The following is a 16,959-nucleotide window of genomic DNA, read 5'->3' as shown; positions in this document are numbered from 1 at the left end:
TCCCCAACGGTCTATTTATCATACAGCACAGGTTCACTTATATTCTACCCTTTTTTGTTTTGTTTTGTTTTCTTCTTTCCTTCCTTTACTCCTTCAGTACAGCACACTGAACAGAGTCTTTTGGTGAGCTCTTCACAACAATGTCCGACATGACTGTGTGTCTTGTTCTTTTTAAGGTTTAATGCATATGCTGAAGGGCTCTTAGAAAAACAGATTGTGAGCTCCTCTGCCAGAAGTGAACTATCTTTCCCCCTCAAAGTTTGCCTGGAACTAAAATATCACAGATGCAAGTCACACGGAAGAAGAAGAGTGCCCTTTATTTCAGTCTTGCAAGATCTCATTCATGTTGGCATCACAGTTCTTTGCTCTTCCATAACTTGCAAAGGATGAAGGACTCAGGCGGCACAGACACCCAGGACCAAAGGCACCTACTGCGTCAGCAGAAAAACCTCAAGGAACAGCATCTAAGAGATTCCTAAGTCAGGGAGATGACTTAGGATGCATTTGACTATTTGATTTCTTTGAGCTGAGGTTCCATCTGTTAAAATGAAGTCAAAATAGAAGACTTTAGGGGAAAAAAATGCTATTTTTGGAAAACCATTTGCAACAAGGCTGCCCTTTCATCTCTTGTTTTCTTTTGTTGTTAATGCAGCCACAGAGCTGACAGAATAGATCAAAAGAAACATCAGAGAACAAATTAATCAAGCTCTTGTGCCAACATGGAGTGCTCACACCTACAGCATAATCCCACGTGAAGCTAGAGAACGCCTGGAAATGCCAGCAGAACAGCACTGTTTGCCAAAGATTACCCAGGATACAGTGTTGGGAACAGGCTTCCATCCTCTTCTTATCACCCCTAAAGATGATGCTTTCTTCACAGCTTTTTTCCTTCTTTTAAGTTGTTTTACATCAAACCATGAATCAGTAAGTAGTGACCAAATCACCTTCCCAAGACCCATCAGTGTTACAACTGAAGACAAACTCCTGACTTATGACTAATTATGGAAGAACTAGATCAGTTCAGACACAGTGGTTAGAATTTCAGGTTGCATACTGGGAAAAATTTCTTCTCAGAAAGAGTAATGAGGTATTGGAACAGTTGCCCAGGCAGATGGTGGAGTCACTGTCCCTGGAGATGTTCAAGAAACATGTGGATGTGGCACTGCATGTGTGCATGGTAGGGATATGCTGATGGTTGGACTTGATGATCTTCACCTTAATGATTCTATGATTCCATGAAATGGAAGTAACAATTAAAAAGTAGCGTGAGAGAAACTATATTCAAAAAACAAAAACAACAGACAAAACCTTCAGATATTTTACCCATGGAAAGGTAGTATTCTACAGTGGTCACCAATTCAATACTGACTTACTAGCTGTGAGCAATTTTAAGCATCTGTGGTAGTGACAGCAGCAGCACCTAGCACAAGAATATTAACTAAGTGGCCAGAGATACCTTTGCCTCTGCTACCAAATTCCCCAGCCCAATGCTGATATAATCAACAGTTATAGCAGAAGGCTGGGTTGTGTTCATTTTGGCATTATTAAAAACAGAACTGGTGAAAGGAGAGAAGGCATCTTTTTGTTTTGTAATTGACAGAGAACGATAGGCTGGAGGCTGAAATCCCCCAGGTCCCTCCAGAGTCATTTCCCCAGGACCATCAGTGTCACCACAGAATTGTAGGGGCTGGAAGGGGCCTCCAGAGAACATTGAGCCCAACCCCCCCTTCCAAAGCAGGCTCCATAGATCAGGTTGCAAATGTGGACGTCCAGGCAGATCTTGAATTTCTCCATAGAAGGAGACTCCACAACCTCTCTGGGCAGCCTGTTACAGTGCTCTGTCACCCTTACTGCACGCTGAAGAGTGTGGCCTCGTCCCTTTGCCTCCTGCATCTTAGATATTTACAGCCATTGATCAGATTCCTTCTCAGGCATCTTCTCTCAAGGCTGAACAGACCCAGGTTGCTCAGCCTTTCAAGGCCCTGTGTGCACTTGCTGGGTTTGGCATCAGCGTGGTCCCTGCTCCAGTGCTGGGGCTTGTGCATGGCCAAAGGTCAGGCCAGGCCTCTGAGGGTGCTGAGATCGCAGGGCTGCACTATGCACACTGCTGTCACTTCACATTTCAGTGAAAAACATCCTATTTCCAAACTACCTTCTTTTTGTTTAATTATAACAGGAAGAAGAGCTGCTCTGAGATGGAGGTCAGCCACGGAGCCGTTTCTCTGATGGGAAGTGGAGTTGGCAGGCAATCTCAAATTTCAGCTGCATCATTTCATCTGCCTTAACTCCCAAACCACTTGTGGCTCGAGTCTGTCCCAGGAAGTGCAACAGCACCCTCTCTGTAAGCAGACTCTCACATAGGATCATCTCTGATTTACAGAAAATGATGTAAAAAAGGAGCTATTGAGGTCAAATGCTTTACTTGGAAAACTGTTTGTACCCAAGGTCACAGATAGTCCTGAAAATACTTCAAGTATACCACTGCACTGTTACACACTTAGCTTTGCAGTATCTTGATTAACTTGTGCACTTGTACCAACATTTTACTAAATGGAACAAGCAGACCATTGAGATAAAGCTTCTTTGAAGAAATATGCTTACTATATAAAATGGCCTGGCATTTAAAAACATAGATCAGCAGCAGCACTACCATCAGATTATGAAGGGAAGGATTAGTAGCCCTAGGCTACATTAACATCTGTCTGGTTTGGCAAACTTGCAGCTTCTTTTTTTCTATGCCTCTAGAAGCATGGTAAATGGCTGTGTTAGGATTAATCCAGCTGTTCCACGTTCATACATCCCTACTTGACTGTGGCAAAGGGAGATACAACTAATAAATTTAGAAAAGCCAGACTTAGGCTGAGCATGTAAGAACAAAGAAGCAGAGTAAAACCAAGCATTTTCAAATGGTAATAAGTCAAGAGAAGTACAACCTAGAGAAGAGAAAGCTCCGGAGAGACCTGATAGCAGCCTTTCAGTACATAGAGGGGGGCTGTAAGAAAGAAGGGGACAGATACTTCAGCAGAGTCTGCCACGATAGGACAAGGGGAAATGGTTTCAAACTGTAAGAGAAGAGATTTAAATTGGATATGAGGAATGGGTTTTTTTTTTACAGTAAGGTTGGTGAGACACTGAAAAGGCAGGGGGTAGATGCCCCATCCCTGGTGACATTGAAGCTCAAGCTGGACGGACCTCTGAGCACCCTGATCTTGTTGTAGGTGTCCCTGTTCACTCCAGGAGGTTTGGATCAGATGGCCTTCAAAGGTCCCTTCCAACTCAAATAATTCTACAGTTTTCAGTACTACAAAGCACAAAGTGTGGATTCAGAAAGACCTGCAAGAAAGGCACGATGACAGAAGAAACCTTAGCCCGATATCCAGCTAATTGGAAGTGATTTCAAAATGGGAGCATTTTGGTAGAGGAGAGGGAGAAGATAAATATTGATGCCTTAAGTAGCAGTTGGTCTTTATTTTCTACAGAACTCTGTAAATTACAAACATCTTGTCATTTTTTTTTTCCCCTTCAAAAAAACAGCAGCCTGCTCCTGAACAGTTAGATGAGGCCAGAAAAGCTATTAGCAGCTGCAGCACTCTTCAAATGCTTCACAAGATTGCAGAGGAGTCTCCAAGAATCTGAGTCAGTAGCAAGATGCTTTCTTCTCTTGTCTTCCTCTTCATTTCAGAATGGATCATGGAAAGTGTTGCCACCACATGGCAAAACTTCACCTTGTACATTGATCCTTGGCCTAAACCCTTACACTATTACTACAAAGTTTGAAACTTAACAGGACATGTGATAGCACTGGCACATTTGAGCTCAGTGAAATATTCTACTTCCAAGATAACACTGCCTCCTCCTTCCCATGACAGAATGCTTCTCAGACAAAATACTAAGCACTTTTCGCCTTTACAGCATCAAGCATCACCATCTAAAAGCAGGGCTTTAATTTCTCACCAGGCTATAAATGCCACACCACAACATTCCATAAAAACATGTAGAAAGATTGAGACAGGCACCAGATATCTTGTCTGTATGAATGACACAGTAAGAGATTGCTTCTTTAACAGGATGGGTTACAGCTGGCCTTTTCCTGGCTACTTTCTGCAAACAGAATCCCTGTTCCCTCTGAAAAGAAGTCAAGTAGTTAACTTTAAAATATGCACAGAGATGGACCAAGTTAAAAATCGCTGCACAAACATTCCTATCTTCTATCTTCATATCAGGCTGCCACAAACATTCCAGCAGCTGTGCAGCAACCTATATCAGGATTCCATTGCAAACTAAAAATAGCCTTCTAGCCAAATTAGTTCTAATACACCAAAAAGTCATTCCTTGATCAGCTGATCACAAGCATCAATATTCTTTCATCTGTGTAACAAAGTCTCTTCCAATGCAAGAGCTAGCTTATGCCAGCTCAGAATGCATGTAAAACTAGGGTCTAATTCAATAAATGGAATAAGAAGGAAAAAACAAACAAACAAAACCCCACAACAAAACAATAAATCAAAAGCCACAAACCAGTAGTGCTGCTTATTCTTGACCTACAAGTGGCTTCCACATGAAATATGGGACAAATCACTGCTTTGGCAAATGGCTAGAAGCTACATCTACTTCCCTCATCTTGCAACACTGTGGTAAGCAACAGACCAGGATTATTCTGATTATCAAAACACACTGCAGCTCTTTAAGCCACAGTAATGCAGTCCCAGTTTATTAGTAGCTTCTAATGCAAAAGTATAAAGATAGTATACCAGTTATCCCTCTATAAACTTGTTGGTAAAAGAATGAAGGGGATTGGATACAGATTTTCTTTTTTTTTTTTTTTAGAACAAGGATTATATATTCTCATGAGATTACTCACATACAGCCCCAGTTACACAAGGATTTGCTGACAGCAAGAATACACAAGCTAGACAGAGCAGCAACAGCTTTGAATGCATTGTCATTGTCAACTTTCCCAAAAGGCTAAGCATTTTACTGTTCCCACTGCAACAAGGCAATCAAGTAAAGCCCTGCAGCACATAGCTACCTTCCAAAGATCACAGTGCTTATGGTAGCTCCATCTGGACTTAAAAGACAGCACTGGTGTCCTTTCTAGCTTACCATTGCTGATTTCTGGCAGGTCAAACTTTGTGAAGTCCCACCACTGGAGCCGGTAGGTTGTGTTAGCAATGTTGCTGGCCACAGCTGACTGTCCATCTCCAATCACAGCACCTACGTGAAAGGGAGGAAAATAATTACCAATTTGATCTCCAAAAGATCATCCAGAAAAAAAGCTGGAGTGACAAAACAAAGAGCTTTCTAAAATCAAACACAAAGTTCAAGATTCTTAAATAAGCCTTATTTACAGAAGTGGCAACGTCTCCTACACTAGAGACAGAAAACAGGAAATTAATAAGAAAGAACCTCCCTGGAACATATTCCTGAAAGAAAAGAAGGTTGATAAGCAATAATATTTGCACAGGTCCACAAGGTAGGAATCTTAATCAGATTCATTCGGTCCAAGTACAATTCAGTGCTAGTGAAGATGTATTTTCGTAGACACCAAATTTTCTAGTACAGCTATGAAGGTAATAATGTTGCCCTGTCAAATCACACACATTTACAGACATATTCCTCGCTATCACTAAACTTCACATAGAAGGATTCAGGCTGCCTACAATATATGTCACACAGTAAGGATTATAACAAAAATATTAGCAACTCTATCTGAAATGACAGTGAAATTAGAGCCCACTATAGAACCCAATCCTACGCCCCTGAAGCAGGTATTCCTTTTTGGAGTCTCTGAGACAGAAGAATACCACAAATGCGTGCTGTGGGCTTTGGTAATACATATATACAGAGAAAACACAGAAAATCTGTATATTACTTGTACTTACATAGGCGGAACATGAGTTAGTTCTGCCTGGTAAGGTGGACCTCAGAGCTGGCCTCAGAGTTTTCCTTCCTTTACTGCCCTGCCAACCTACCCTGCACTGGATCCAGCCCCTTGCTAGCCATCCTAGGATTTGGGCAACAGCCTAAAGCACAAAGCCAAGCATAATATTTCAGTAACTAGCATAAAGAACCTAATTCTCCAGGCAGAAAAGAACTGCCGCTGGCAACTTAAGTAGGCATACATGTAAAAGAAGCTCAGAGGCATTAAATGCAATCCTTATGGCAACAAGTAGAAAAAGGAAACAGTTCTCCCATTATGGTACTACAGTCAAAAATCTTTTGCTATTTCTACTCTCTAAGACCTTCAATTGCATGTAGCCCCCATACTACAAACACATCCTAGAACTCAGAGACGCTCAAGCTATGAGAACCGGATAAAGGGGAACAAAACAAGATCACCCTCATGTACACATGAGGAAAAGCACAGCCTCCAGGGGCTCATCAGACTGGATTGAGGCACTTCCACCGTCTGATGGGAAGCATACAGAGGCTTCACTCTCCCACAAAGACTAGCTCAGGACTGTTGCCACAGCAGCACTGGTGGAAGAATAACACCTGGTCAGCTCAGCCTCTTTTTCTGCCCATCAGATGCTCACATATTGCTGGGAGGGAAGAAGCAAGGATTTTTGCTCTCACATGTGCCCAAACCCTTGTTCTCCATATCCCACAAAACAAAAGGCTCCTCTAAACAAAAGACAGGTGCTGGGAAAAGCAGACAATGCATTAATGAAATTACATTTTGCAACCAGAAGTGGAAGAAGGACAATTAAATTTTGTGTTCCTTTGTCTTCAAAAGTCTCCTTGTTACAAGCTCGTGGCTGGTACACAAGGGCACCTCTTGTTGCATTGCTTCCAACCACCAGAGGGAGAACAGAAAAACTAGTTCTATGCAAATTCTGAGCAGTAGAACCTGCTGCACTAAAACTGTACCTAGCATCACCAACTGGTAACAACTGCCTCAACAGACTGGGTCAGGCCAGGAAAAGCTCTGTGAAGACAAGCCACAACAGCGCTATTCAGGGTACCTAATTCCAGAATATTTCTCTTCTTGTTACAGAACAGCATCACAAGGTCATCACCTGTTTTGCGATGACAACAAACTCTGTGGGAATAGCCAATAGCATGTAAAATGGAGAATAACATATGCTAGCAGACCAATCTCACACTCCCTCTGCATCACAAAAGCCTAGCAACATCACACAGTGCTCCACAAACAGCAAATTCATCTGGCTCATGCTACTGTTGCATCTACAGCTACAAGCACCATCAAAAGAGCTGCTGGCAAATCTTTTTGATTTTTTTTTTCCCCGTAGATATTCTGGTCCTGATTTCCTTCTCCTTGGAACCTTCAGGTGAGTTATGGTGCTCAGTTCAACCTTCCATCTCCTTGCTTTGCCTAAGGTATTTACATTCTACACAACTACTAGAGGAAAGCAGCAGCTCCTCTCTGTCTACACGACAACCATGCACAAATCCCAGAGTCAGCAAAAGCCACCAAGTGATGCCAGTGCTGCAGGTAACAAATGTCTTTAGCAAAAAGAGGATCTTGAGGGAACAAGGTCCCCAGAGTAAAAAGTGTATGTTCAGAAAGATTCGATCAATTTCTCAAAGAACCCAAACAAGAGGGCCTTACACTAATGGCAGTTCCATGATCTACCTGTTTTTAGTAAGTAATTAATTCCACTTACACTAATCGTGTATTTGAAAACCATAATTATCAAGTTATATCTAGTTACATACAACAACAGGGAATAACATTTCTATGGTTTCACAAACCCTGCCAGAAGCCTCCCACATGCATGCATGCACTGTCCTACAGTAGAGACAATTAAAGGCATTAAAACATTTGAGACATTTAATTTAGGAAAGAAAATAATCCTCAGTACTCAGCTACACTGTCCTAACCTTTTGTGTTTGATTTCTCTGTTGGTTGGTAGGACAGACTTGAGAACATAGGAAAAAAAATTAACAGGGATGTTAAACCATCGGTGTTATAGAACTTGTGTTTACTGTGCAGCTCAAGGACTCTTCTCAGCTGCTTCACCTCAACTGGGTTTCAGCCTGAGTAAGAGCATAAGAAAGCACTGATGTCTCTCGCATCCTAGTGTAACTTGAGGCAAAACCCACAGTTCAGCTACTTAAATCTGGGTGGCAGCAGATCAGCTCACACGGGCAACAGCTCTCACCAAGCACTTGACAGTCTGTCCTGATCCCTGGATCTTGTATTGTTTGATGGAATCATAAATGATTGCAATGGGTACCCGAGGGTCTCGGGCTTGTCATTGCCATGAACAGAACGACCTTTTTCTGCAGAGGAGATGTAGATTTCAAAATGCTGAAATCCAAAGTGAAGGCCAATTGAAATGCAGTGAATGTAGGTTTGATTGGCAGCTTTCCTGCGTATGTCTATCACGGCATAATAAACACTGGATGATAGCAGAAATGAAGATAAATGCTTTCAGCAGCCCCCCTTCTCTCCCCACCGCCCTGATCTCCACCCACCCCCACTCAGCACATGACAGAAGAGTTTAAAGAGTGGGGGAAAAAAGTCTTAACAAAGGCTTAGGAAAAAGAAAAAACACCACCTTTTCTTATAGGCCACCTACACGTACCAGTTATTTATCCATCAGTCTCAATCCTCTCAGAGGGTCCAAGTCATCTTGCCAGGTGGAGAAACGAACCTTTGTCAGTCAGCTATTGCTCATTTATGAATCAAGCCATACCAGCTCATGTCAGAGTTTAGACTGAAAGGGGAAAAAGGGCTGCAAAATCACTTTGCAAGGTATTTCTGAAGTGGTGAAGAGCAGGACACTTGGAGACTACTGCCATATCAGACCCTCAGCGGATGAGCTAATATTCAAGCTACACAGACTTCGGTTTCAAGAATGCAGACCATCTACAGGTGATGAAAATTTCTCTGCCATAAAATGAACAGAAACTGGAGTTTAACCTCTTTTTTTTTTTTTCTTCTGCCCTCCCCCCCCCCCCCGAATAGATTATTTCCTCAAGTTTTTATTGTCTGGCAGATTCCTTCACAGTCAAGCAAAATTTATTAAGATGCTTAAAGATAAGGCACATGCCTTTGAGGAAGTTGGAAAAGTCCCTGAGCTAATTTGTGACTCAATTTGAGAAAGTGATTAGACCCTGGTATGAAATTCCCCCTAGATCAGTACTTGTATCTTTAAGCATGAGTACCTTCAAAAAGTAATTACCTCTTTGTGTGCCCATTTGTAACTGTAGCTAATGATACTGAGATTATTCAAGGCTTGCAGAAGGGATCTATCACAGATGGTGAGTTTTGTTTACACAAATCCTAGGTTTTCTACTGCCCAGTCTCCAATAAGCCTGAAACACAGGACCAGTCTATTTGATAAACCAAGAACAAAGCTCTTTGTTGCAAGAATACATCAGATTCTCTCAACCAATTTAGAAACCATTTGAAGCCAGATGAAACGTTACCACTGATCACCATGTCCTAGTCAATTAATTGGGGCTGTGACAGCTTCTTGCACATCTCCAACACTGAAGTATTCCACAGGGCAGCCTGGCTTTGGGTACAATAAAAACATGCAATCCTGAACACCGTATTGAATATTGTATTCCAGACGACCACAAAGACACCACCTTCAAAGTGGCAGAGCTATCTATCTTTAACTGGGCTAACACTGTAGAAACAGTACACATAGCAACCTGGTATTTTCAAGGATTCATTTTGGGAGGCAGCCATTTGAAGAGACCATTTTTTTCAATTTCCCAGCATGTTTTAAATAGCAAGTAGACAAAATTATATGAATGGATGCACAAGAACATTACGAAGTGTAGTTCAATGATGTGAACTGAGAAAGCCCCAGAGAGGTCTATGCTCTCTGAAAGCTGAACCCTTCAAAAGGCTATTGTTTTTCCCTTACCCCAGATGTACAAAATAAGAAGAAATGCAATTCCCCATTCATGTTCATTCCTATTGCAAAATATCCTTTTAACAGGGGCAACACTTAGCATGCCCAATTCCACAGCCTTATCAGAGATGGGAATTTAAGCAGGTTGAGGTAGCAAAGATGAATACCCTAATAGGAGCTCAGACAAGTGCCCAAGGGCTTCATTCACATCGTGAATAATGCAAACATGACATGCAAAAGGGAATATTCCTGCTACAAGTTTTAGACCTCAAAAATGAACGAGTTTATTTGCAAGAATACAAACAATAAATGAACAAATGTCCTGCCCAAAGCCTCCATATCCCCAGTACACTCTTGCTGGCTCCTCAACATCCTGATATTAGAGACATCCCTCTGTCTGACATGTAACAACTGAAACAGAAATGCATAAGGGAAGCATCTGCTTTTGATGGTGGGATCTAGCTGTCCCTCAGGGAAACTAGAAGAGGTGAAGGTCCTTTTCAGACACATTTTCCTCTTGTCTGAATTGTTTGCACTTCACCAATTAAGCAGATAATTTTCTCCTCAGGAAAGAGAATTCCTGCTTCTCTCCTCTTGTTCACCCCACAGATGTGTCCCTACTCATGCCATCATGATTCCCTGGGAAAATGGAAAACCAACTATAAAAGAGAATGGTGAGATTCCAGGACCAGCAAGAGCTTAGCCAGCAATATTCACATAAAACTTCTCAGATGAGGAAAAGCACTACCCTCTCATGGCTGACAAGTAAGTTACCTTATTGTAGCCTCTGAATATTAACACTGAAAACAAGCAAACATCACTGCTTAGGAAGTACTCATCCTACTAAGGGTGACCAGTAAGGAATAAGCAATTTTGTTTCTTTCTATAGCTACACATCCACATCCTCAGCTACTGTTAAGTAAGGGCACCATGATCCCAGTCTCCAACTTGCTAAGAACTTCTATTATTCCAACCTCCTAAATCACTACCCATGATAACGTCAAAAACAGCTTTGCCACAATGAAAGCCTGGATTTAGAAAATAGTGTGCAAAAAAATTGTTTTATCTGTGAAGTTCATAATGTCTTGCCATCAAGCAAAAACTAGATAATGAGGAACACCATCTGAATTGTGGGCATAACAGAGCGTTGAACTCAAGCCTCAGCTCAGTGACGAGTGGAAAGCAAGATGACTGCTCAGTAGCTGCTGAGAAGGAGAAGGGATGAATGACACAGTGAGACTGACTTTGGCAACTCAACTGAAATTAACAGTTGCACCTTGCTAATGATATGTAATTATTTAGCTTGTGTAGATTCACTGCTGTAGAGGATACTAAATTTGCACAGTTTAAAAATTTGTTCTTACAGGGTATTTAGTATAACTCCTCTAATGTTGCTTGCAAGTCTTAGTGTTGCTTATATTCACAGAACTCAAATGAAGCTTCTAAGTGCAATTTTTTCCTTCTAAGAAAACTTAGAAAACAAGGACTGAATGGGCTCAGGTGTTTGTCCTTCTTGTTTGTCATTTCTGAACCTTTTAGCCACAGTGGAGAAGAATTTCTACGGAAAAGTTCCACTCTAAGTTACTTTACACTGTCTAGTAGCACACATGAAAATGCATTTTAAACAGCAAAACTCCTTTGCTTACTGAGTACCATGTGATATCTGGAATTCTGATTCTGCATACCATTTCTAAAGAGATGGAGGTGCCCCATAAAGCACATGGGTCGAAATAAATCTTACAAGGCTAGAGAGTCAAGTGAAATCTTCCTGCAAATAGAAATCACTAAAAGAGCTTGACAGGAAAAGTTTATAGAAACAAAAACTAACATCTGTTACTGTTTGACAGACAGTGGTCACAAGTTGCTTAAGAAGTGGGTGGGCAAGCAAGCTTTCCTTTCAGTTCATTTGGGTCCCTCGCTGGTAATAGAAGTCAAGGTGCGAGTCTCCCAGTCAGCAAGCTGCCCGAGCCATTAAAAAAAGCATCTGCAGGTATTGTTGCTTGTTTTGAGACCATTTCTTTATTTCCATGTGACAGCAGCATGTGTCAAAAGCATGCCTCATATTACCATATGATTCAAACAGTAAAACATGTTTCCTAAATCACAGGCTTTTAGGGAAAATATTCAAGCACTAAAAATACATTCCAATCTGCACTTCATTTCATCTAATGTTTTGTTTCAAGCATGTCTGCATATTTCAGCCATTTAGATGATTTTGTCTGTAGCAGAAAGAAGTCCTAACAAAAAGCACTGAGGAAAGGGTTGGAGGAAGAAGTTTACACTTCCAAGAAGCATGTATTTTCTTCCTTCACCTTTCTCTGAACCTACATACGAGGGTATGTTCACAGCTCTCCTCCCTTTCCAGCTTCCCAAAACAGTAGGTGAGTCTGGAAGTCAAAATGCCACATCTCTCCTGCCAGAGTTTAAATTTCATGCAATCCCTGTGAAGGTGAACTAGCAAGGACTCGCAGCTAATCTGAGCTGAGTGTCACTAGGGCTCCTCCCTCTGCCAGTTCTATCCCTGCAATGCCTCCACTCCCCTCCGTCACTAAGCCCCTTGCACCATTTCCAAGCCCTTCATTAAAGGCTGTTGGAAGTCTGCTTTTTAACCTTCACATCTGTGTTTATTCTCTGCACAAAAACAGAGTGGAATCTGTGCCTGGCAGGCAATTCCTTTTGTAAAACTCCTTTTTCTTTCCCTTTCTGACTTTTCAGAGCATGAAATGTGCCTGCTAATCCTAATTGCCTCAGATGGAGAGACTAAACAAAGGGGCAGCCTTCCACCAAAAGCACAGCTCTGTGCAGGTCATGCAGAGTGGCCACCAGGCTCTAAGCTCAAGTCTCCAGAGCTCCCATCTCATTTTGTTGCATTTCTAAAGCACACAAGGACAAAATTCCTCACACAGATATGCTGGGAAGAAGGACTTGCTTTTCCTCCCCGACTTAAAAGGCTCTTCCAGCACCACAGCCCACTGTGCTGCGTGACACGGGCATTGGTCGGGTAGTCCTCAAATACAGTTGCTATGTGTCAAAGCAGAGCAGCTCAACACACCTGGCTTTTAAGGGTCATTTGTGTGTCTGCATCCCAGCATCAATTCTCTTATCCAAGCAAAAAGTTTGCAAGGTCCCACCAGCATGTTTGCAGCCAGCCTATCCATGAGTTATGCCCTGACCAGTGGCACAGGCACTGAGAAACGTAATCGGCAGGGATTCATATACTTTTGTTTGTAGTGACAACTAAGAAGTTAACTTTCTGTTCTAGCAGAGACATCTGGATTCAGAGGAATATTTCCACTGCAGGAAAAAAAAAAAAAAGAAAAAAAAGAATCTCATTTACAAGTTTGCTGTCATTGCTCAGCGAGGATGTCCTTAGCACCCAAGGTTGATACTTGTGAACTTGAGTTGTCACGCCACTCACACTATCCACTAGGTCTACTGCAGTTCACTCGTCTAACAGAGGCTAATGCAGTATCACACTAATCCAGCCTTGCCAGAACTGCTCTATATGATTTTAGCTAATTCAGAGCTCCTGAATTTTTGAGATTTTCTTGTAGAGACTGTCACACTTGCCAGCTTTATCCCATATTCCACAAAAGTTATACGTTATCACCAGCTCCATACCTGGCAGATTAGCACAGCCACGCTTTCAGTTCACACTGAATAATTCCTCTCCTGAGCAGAGGCTCAAACAGGACTCCCAACTAAACAACACAGCGGTGCAGATAGATGTAGAACAGATGCAAAAATAGAGTAAAACTACTTTTTATGGAGAATAGCCTCTTCCTCTATGAGTGAAATCTCTGAAATCCTATTAATTCAAACAAATCAGCAGCCAAATGCCTGCTACTGCCTCTGCAGCTCTTACTGCAAGGATGTGTGCTTAGCACAACTTGAAATGCATGTGTCTTCTGCCAAAATACTCTTTTTCAGTGGAAAAAAAGTCAGCTGTATCCTCATAGAGCACATAAATGTCTTATCAGCCACCACACTGCAATAATACACATTTTCACTGATCCAAAAAGCAGTACGTTCCCTAGAAGGATCCAAATTCCCAAGACTTAACTGTATATGAATACAACACAAAGCTTCTAAACCACAGGTACTTTTCATTGTAGAAAAAGCAGCACGCAGTATTAATAAAAGCTCCAAGCACAGAAACACATCCAAACCTCTGTACTCATCAGTGAATGGAAGACTTGCAAAAATTCTTACTATCTTTATACACATTTCAGAACTAGTTTTTATTACAGCATAAACCCTGAGCATTCTACAATGGAAACGCTGTGTCAGCCCAGCAACACAAACAGAGCTACCATCACAACACGGAGAAGTAAGCTAAACACACTCAATGGTTGATTACATTTCACAGCTATAATATCCTGTGACCAGAGTAGGTCTGCTGAGGAAACACTTGCCTGTTCTGAATGAGTACACACACAGGGAGGTTAAGATGAAATCACGTCTCCTTGGAGAAAAATGCAACTCCATTAATAAGAATGCAGGTCCTGACAACTTAAATAAACTCCATATAATAAACTAACAAAGTGTCTTAGGGGAAATGGAGAGCTGACAGGTGGCATTCATGAAATATATTTTAACTGTGTGCTGCTTTCACTAAAGGCCTCTATTCAGATCAGTGGGTACCATATAGTTGCTAAATCTGCAAGCAAAATGGGCGCTGATCTTGCTCTTAGAAGACAGAATAGAAGAGGCGTCAGTAATGGAGCAATTTATGAGGTATCCTCAATCTGATGCGAAGTGAAGGAAGAACAGGAACTGGGAAGCAAGCAGCCAGGCTAGCTGTTTCCTGGGTAAAGTAGTGAATAGGGAGACAGCCAAGAAAAGCAGAAAATGTGCAAACTGGGAAAAAAATAAAACCTAACAGCAGACAAATTAATGGGAAGGTAGTTTAAAATTAAAGCACAGTAAAATAGAAAGGAGGAAGCCCAACCTGGAAGAATGCAATGAGAAGACCACATTATTTCAGTTGAGAAATAATAAGGTAAAAGTAACCTACATTAAGAAAAGTGTTTGGCTCTTGCAGTGTTTTGAATACTTTCTGATGAAGGAATTTTTGAGAGTAGTTTGAGATGACCTCGATGACAGCAATGGAAATTAGACTCTTTTCTTATCACCATTAGATTCAATGCACTAAGCAAGTTCCATAACCTCAGTGAATACAGAGATTCAGGCTCAAGGAGTGATTGGGATCCAAGAGCAGACAAGCAGGACTGACAGAGGTCCACAAGCTGCTGGACCACTGTTCAACAGTCTGAAAGTAATAGTACAACATTTAAAACACAGTGATTCAGCAGCTGAGCTCCCAGAAAGCAGCAGGACTTCCCAAGGAGTTCAGCAAAGTTCATAACCTTGCAGCAACTTCTGTAAATCAGCGCCACAGCTGAATTCATGCCAGACAGGTCCAATTCACTGCAATTACAAAAGCAACTGCAAGATGAAAAGAGACTGACACATTATCCCATTATTTTATGGAGTGTTAGAAGTCAAACTCAAAGCTACATAGGGATAAACTAAGACCTAAACTCAAAGCAGCAGAAGTACATCCCAGCTACTCCACATGTGGCTCCTGGGCTCCAAACAGATGAGTATTCCAGGTAGGTTTTATTTCTTTCTAGGGCAGACTTGACCTTAATCCAACTCAAATTAATTCATAATACTACCAGAGGATACAAGCAGACATGTCCAAGAAACTGCTATGCAATGTGACCAACACTTTTACTAACAAGAGCAGAAGGAAATTCAGACACTGAAAATGGGGCAACTGCAGTTTACTGGTTTGATGTAAAATTTTAAACAGTTTGGAACAAGCCGTGCTTTACTGAAGGTAGGAGTCATAAACTAAAAGGAAACTGCAGTGAGGCTCCAAGATCTCAACTTCGTGGCAGGAGAGCCAGAGATCCAGTTCCTACCAGTTCAAAACATAGCACAGATACACTCTAAGCAGATGAGCACTCCAGCTCAGGCTCTCGAGTCCTAGGACTCAGTGTAATGTTACAGTGCCACAGGACAATCTTATTGGGCCTCAGAGGTGAGAGGGACAGCAGAAGGTAAGCAGTAGCTAGCTAAAATCAGAGAAGTAATGATACTGACATCAAGCTCTTCACAGCTCTGCACAGTCCGCCAATCGGAAAGGGCACTGTCACCAGGTGCCTTGCACTTAATGCAGGGCCCTGAAGCAAAGGCATTAGTGTCTGCACACACTCAAAGGCAAGAACCTTGAAACAGAAGAAACTGATGGCAGAAGGAAGGTCATTAGCCAACTATCAAGTGTGATTTTTCTTACCAGTGAGAACCAGAATATTAATACAGTGTACTTCACAGGCAATGCTGCTGCATTTTCTATGGCTAGGGCCACAAGAGCTTGCACCCTGCTCCAGAGAGCTTCCTGCTTGAGAAGGCTGGGCCAGCAGCAGCTGCTAGCTGCCAGACAATTAAAATAAAAAGCCATTTGAACTCTGACCTTCCCCATGCAGCAATACATTGACATTTCCGGTCAGAGCAAGCCTCTTTGCAAGCAGAGAAGTAAAGACAGAGCTTTGCCTTCAGGTTTCACTCCTTCCTGCATCAAGAGAAAATACGTATCTAGTGAACAAGGGGTCTCCTGTGGAACTCCAGCAGCCAAGCTGGAAATGCAGTCCTCACATCACTTCCATGCCTTCCATAAAGGGCTCAAACTCTTAGCTACACTCTCACTCATCATTCAGTAGCTTTGCAAACTGTTCATTCCACGTGGCCCACAAGATATTTCTCTCAGATGAGAGTTACTGAATCCCGCCCCACCATAACTGTCTTCCAGCTTCTGTTAACCCTTCTGTCTTGCTATAATTTCAAATCTATAAGCACTATCAATAAATCTTCTACCCTCAGCCCCCTTTTTACTGCTTATTCTATCCCTTAAGTCTGTCAAAATATTCCCTTCATGCTTTTCAGTGTTCTCATGAGGTGTATTTCTTTTGCCTTCTTCCTCCCAGTCATGCTCCTTACCAAATTTTGAGCCAGTTCCCATTTCACTATCCACTGTAAGATATCTCTAAAACTGTCACTACTACACACATTTACCTTCTCGTATGGCAGCTCAGGGAAGATATGGCTGGCCTCCTTC

General features: G+C 41.9%; 1 protein-coding gene across 7 annotated transcripts in view; it reads right to left on the bottom strand.

Moving 5' to 3' along the window:
* Positions 1–16,959, bottom strand: part of AMBRA1 (autophagy and beclin 1 regulator 1) — a 124,888-nt gene that overhangs the window by 43,904 nt on the left and 64,025 nt on the right. For all 7 annotated transcript variants that reach the window (XM_042864516.1, XM_042864542.1, XM_042864550.1 and 4 more), the window contains one exon: positions 5,104–5,214. In XM_042864516.1, the coding sequence (XP_042720450.1) occupies positions 5,104–5,214 (111 nt within the window). The remainder of the gene's footprint in view (positions 1–5,103; positions 5,215–16,959) is intronic.

The sequence above is a fragment of the Lagopus leucura genome, unplaced genomic scaffold, assembly GCF_019238085.1.
Source record: "Lagopus leucura isolate 7727_CA_CO unplaced genomic scaffold, USGS_WTPT01 Super-Scaffold_1, whole genome shotgun sequence".
Taxonomy (NCBI): domain Eukaryota; kingdom Metazoa; phylum Chordata; class Aves; order Galliformes; family Phasianidae; genus Lagopus; species Lagopus leucura.
Note: the sequence above shows the minus strand (reverse complement) of the source record. Positions and strands in the feature narration are given on the sequence as shown.